This window comes from Myotis davidii, unplaced genomic scaffold (assembly GCF_000327345.1).
Source record: "Myotis davidii unplaced genomic scaffold, ASM32734v1 scaffold699, whole genome shotgun sequence".
NCBI lineage: Eukaryota > Metazoa > Chordata > Mammalia > Chiroptera > Vespertilionidae > Myotis > Myotis davidii.
In genome coordinates, this window is record NW_006291007.1 from 2,163,089 (window position 1) to 2,167,412 (window position 4,324).

Here is a 4,324-nt window from a genome sequence, read left to right on the forward strand (position 1 = left end):
TAAAAGAAATAGATAAGAAATGCATAGGAACCTCCATACTGTTTTCCATAGTGGCTGCATGAATTTACATTCCCTCTGCTTTCCTCCACAGCCTTGCAAACATATCATGCCTTGTCATTTGACACTAGCCATCCTACCGGGTGTAGAGAAGTGTCACCCTAACAGGTGTGGGGTGGTTTTTCTTTGTATTTCTGGGGAGCTGTTGGTCAAATGGTGCAAACATAACATACAGCCTGCTAAAGAGAAATTTTACTCCTTATTTGTTTTTTTGAAAGCCATTTCTTTCTTGAGTGTTATGATAAGTGCAGAGGATAAAGTAGTGAACATGGATAGGACTGTCCTTCACCTCGGATAGCTCCTTGATGGTCGTGGCTCATTTGCTTTGAAGATGCAGTTTCAGATGAATTACGTTCTTGGGACCTAATGTACTGCCTGGTGACTATATTTTAGACTTGAAATTTGCCAAGAGAGTAGGTCTTAAGTGTTCTCACCACCAAAAAAAAAAAAGAGGGAGAAGGTAACTATGTGAAGTGATGGACATGAAAGTTAACTTGATTGTGGTAATCATTTCACAATGGATGTGTATGTCAAACCAATGCATCATACACCTTAAATGTATACAATCTTTATTTGTCAGTTATTCCCCCAATAAAGCTGGAGGGAAATGCCCAAAAAGTCCAGGCCAGTAGGAGCTCCCCAGTTCTGATGTCCTATGGCTCTAAGATTCCAGGGCACTTAGATTCTATGACCACTAGATTAAATACTAGGGGTGAGGTTCCCAGGTAGCCGGCCATGTTCAGAGCTGCTGAGATCTCTCTGCATCTGGGTGGGAGCCACGCATAAATTTGAGGTCCTTTCCTGGCCTCCCAAATCCTGAAGACCACCATGCGAACACAGGGACCAGGGAAGGTTCTCAGACCGCCTCATCTCTCCAGGCCTTTGGTTCCCTTACTCCTTTCCCCACTCCAGATGTTTCATCTCAGGAAAAGCAGCGCTCGTAAGATGACCTTCTCGGGTTACCGCCCTTGCTCAGTCATTTCATAAGCTCCCTTCCTCCCCCATACTGAGCCCCAAGATAGATAAAAATGTGCCAGATTTCTTTCCGCTACTTTGCCCATTGTTCGTCCTTTCCAGGAAGTAGAATTTGGTAATCAATGTAGGACCTCCCTTGATGACTTGGCCATGATTTTGCAAAGAGGAAGGATTCCCTGGAAGCTCCCAGTGTCCTCTATCGTCTTTAAAAAGCAGGCGGAATAGCCAGAGGAGCAGAGAGCCTGAGACAAGCACACACACGGACTACTCCCACAAGAGGCTGAGACAAGCACAAACATCGACAACTCCCACACTGAGGCTGCATCCGCACCCTCCAGCATGAAGGTCTCCGCAGCGCTCCTGTGCCTGTCGCTCACCATGGCCACCCTCACCACCCAGGTGCTCGCTCAGCCAGGTAAGCCCCCTCCCTCCCTGTGGGACAGCTGACCACCTCCTGAACTAGCACAACAGGACCCATGAGTAGTGTTAGAAACCTGACCCTAACCCTAACCCTGACATGACCCTGACCCTGACCCTAACCCTAACCCTGACCCTGACCCTAACCCTAACCTAACCCAAGGAGTGCCCAACCTCACAATCAGTGGAAGAGAGACCCAAGCCAGTCCCACGTTCCTTTCTGACATGGCTGTTGAGAGAGACAGAGTATATCTATGATCTGACTGCCTTTGCAGAGTTCAGGGATGGGGTGCACACACAAAAAAAGACCTTCTTTTCCTGTGGGCCCCGTGGGCAGTTGGGGCAGGGCTAGAAGGGAAACAATTGCTTGATGAGGGGCCCGGAATTTTCACTGGACTCCGACAAGCTTTCAGAAATGGTGGCTAGAAGAAGGAAATGAGGTTCCAGGGGAATCTCTTGAGGTGACATGTTTTGAGTCCGGGGGGGGGGGGGGAATCAGAGCATTTTTCATGCTCTGATGACTTAGATGCACTGCATGTTATTCGTACAAATAAGACCATGCAGTCTGTGGTAACAAACAGCCCTAATGACCAGTGACTTGAAACTAGAAAGGTTAATTTCTTACTCCTACTGAAAGTCTATCGTGTATTGGCTAGACCTTCTGCTTCATACGCTCAGGATCCTAGGCTGATGAGCAGCCACCTTCGAAAGTCTTGCTGCTTACCGCGACAAAGGGATAGCTAGCCCTTGGGGTTCTTGCACTGGAAATCACTAACTCCAGCTCAGAAATGGCACTTGTCCACTTTGGTTTCTCACTTATGGGTCCAAACTAGTGAATGGCTCCAGCCAACCAAAAGTGGCCATGAAATGCAAGTCTACCATGCGTCCAGAAAGTAGAGAATGGGGGTATCTGGTGAACAGTGCTATGGTTGGCACATAGCTCCATAGTCCTGTAACAACAGAGCTAGAGCTCACTGCACTGACCAAGCTTCTTCTACACTTTGCCAGTGGGGACAGGTCCTCACTTTTCAGCCGCCGACCACAAGTCAAAGGTAGAAGTATAGGACCTCAGTGCAGATGAATTCTACCTCCTTCTCTTGCATTTTCTTGCTTTCTCCTAAATTTCCTTCCTTCCTCCCAAAGGCATGCCTTAACATAGCTACAGCCCTAACCAGTTTGGCTCAGCAGATAGAGCATGGGCCTGCAGACTGAAGGGTCCCGGGTTCGATTCCAGTCAAGGGTACATGCCTGGATTGTAGGCTCAATCCCCAGCAGGGGGCCATGCAGGAGGCAGCTGATCCATGATTCTCTCTCATCATTGATGTTTCTACCTCCCTCTCCCTTCCTCTCTGAAATCAATAAAAATATAAAACAGCTACATATTATTAGTGGTTCATCCTTTCTTTCATTTCTCCCGCAAATTCAGGTAAGGTCCCAACCCTCTGCTGCTTCAGCATGGCCAGCAAGAAGATCCCAAATCAGAAATTGCAAAATTACACAAGACTCACCGACAGCAGATGTCCCCAGAAAGCTGTGATGTAAGTAGCAGAGCTCACCCTCTCCCCGCCCAAACATTCATTTCTAGAGGGCAGAGGGCAGGAACTGCTTCTGAGTTACTTGGAATCATAGACTCAGGGTTGGACCCTCTCATCCGATTCATGGATTTTTCACCTCAAGGCATTTTCACACTTAGCTCTGTCTGCAAGCTTGTCCAGGCCACACCAGTTCCTTTCAGTCAGGAGAAGGGTGGCTTGACTGGGCCATCAGAAGCAGCAGGAAACCTCAGAGTCCCATCCTTCCTCTGTCCCCTTCCCGCTCTCCCACGACAGACCCTCCACCCCATGGCAGATGGACCTGGAAATTTGGGGTTAAATGGACACAATTTTCCAAGTGAATCCTTCTAATCGCTTCCCCTCTCTCCCACAGTTTCAAGACCAAACTGAACAAGGAGGTCTGTGCTGACCCCAAGAATAAGTGGGTCCAGGATGCCATGAAGTACCTGGACAAAATATCCCAAACTCCAAAGCCATAAAGATTGACTTTGAGACCAAACCTGAGCCTGAGAAATGCTTGATTCATTCCCCACCCGCTCCACCGTCTTCCTAAGAAGCAGCCTGAAATCATCGCATCATTCTCCCCAAACGAATGGCTTTTATTTAATAATTAACAAATTATTGTATTTAAGTTATTGATGTTTTTAATATACGTTTAATTGATTTCAGAGAGGAAGAGAGGGAGAGAAGCATCAATCATGAGAGAGAGCCCTTTGCATGCCCCACACTAGGGATCAAGCCCAAAACCTGGGCACGTGCCTTGACCAGGAATCGAACTGTGACCTCCTGGTTCATAGGTCAGCGCTCAACCACTGAGCCATGCCGCCAGGCTACTGGTGTTTTTCAACTTCTCTTCTGTGAATACTGCTTGTTTTTACCGTGTCAGGTCCTTTCTCCTCTGTGATCCCCAATCCAATCCCTTGCAAAGTGCTAGGTTCTTATTCTCCTCCCTCCCTCTCTGGAAACGTGTAAGGGTCCTGGCAAAGATATCAACATGTTTTGTATTTTTAAGAAGAGGTGTGACTCATATTGTTCACTGGAAATAAATATTATTTTAGGAATACAGAAACCTGTATTTTGTGTTACAGTCAGCAATTGTATTATTGTGAGGAATTCACATTAAGCTGGGAGTAGAAAGGTGGGGGTGACAGGTATAATTATGGGGGTGGGAACTGTGTTTCTGAGAAATGACCTTTTGGCTTGGCTGGCTTTCAACGGGATTCAGGAGAAAACTGACAGGACCAGACAAACCTTCTGTACGCCTCCGATTCCGGTCCCCAAGACGGCTTCCTAGACCTCTCTTACTTCAGACAACTATTCAG

General features: G+C 47.3%; 1 protein-coding gene across 1 annotated transcript; it reads left to right on the top strand.

The window, feature by feature from the left end:
• Nucleotides 1-1,198: 1,198 nt before the first annotated feature.
• On the top strand, nucleotides 1,199-3,501 carry LOC102752671 (eotaxin). The gene is made up of 3 exons (XM_006764036.2): nucleotides 1,199-1,447; nucleotides 2,876-2,987; nucleotides 3,376-3,501. The coding sequence occupies exons 1-3, from the start codon at nucleotides 1,372-1,374 to the stop codon at nucleotides 3,479-3,481; spliced, it is 294 nt and encodes a 97-aa protein (XP_006764099.1). The 5' UTR covers nucleotides 1,199-1,371; the 3' UTR covers nucleotides 3,482-3,501.
• Nucleotides 3,502-4,324: the final 823 nt, after the last annotated feature.

Coding starts and splice junctions, on each gene's coding strand:
- LOC102752671 (XM_006764036.2), top strand. CDS start 1,372: ATGAAGGTCTCCGCAGCGCTCCTGTGCCTGTCGCTCACCATGGCCACC. Junction 1,448..2,875: donor CCAGGTGCTCGCTCAGCCAG/GTAAGCCCCCTC, acceptor CCGCAAATTCAG/GTAAGGTCCCAACCCTCTGC. Junction 2,988..3,375: donor TGTCCCCAGAAAGCTGTGAT/GTAAGTAGCAGA, acceptor TCTCTCCCACAG/TTTCAAGACCAAACTGAACA.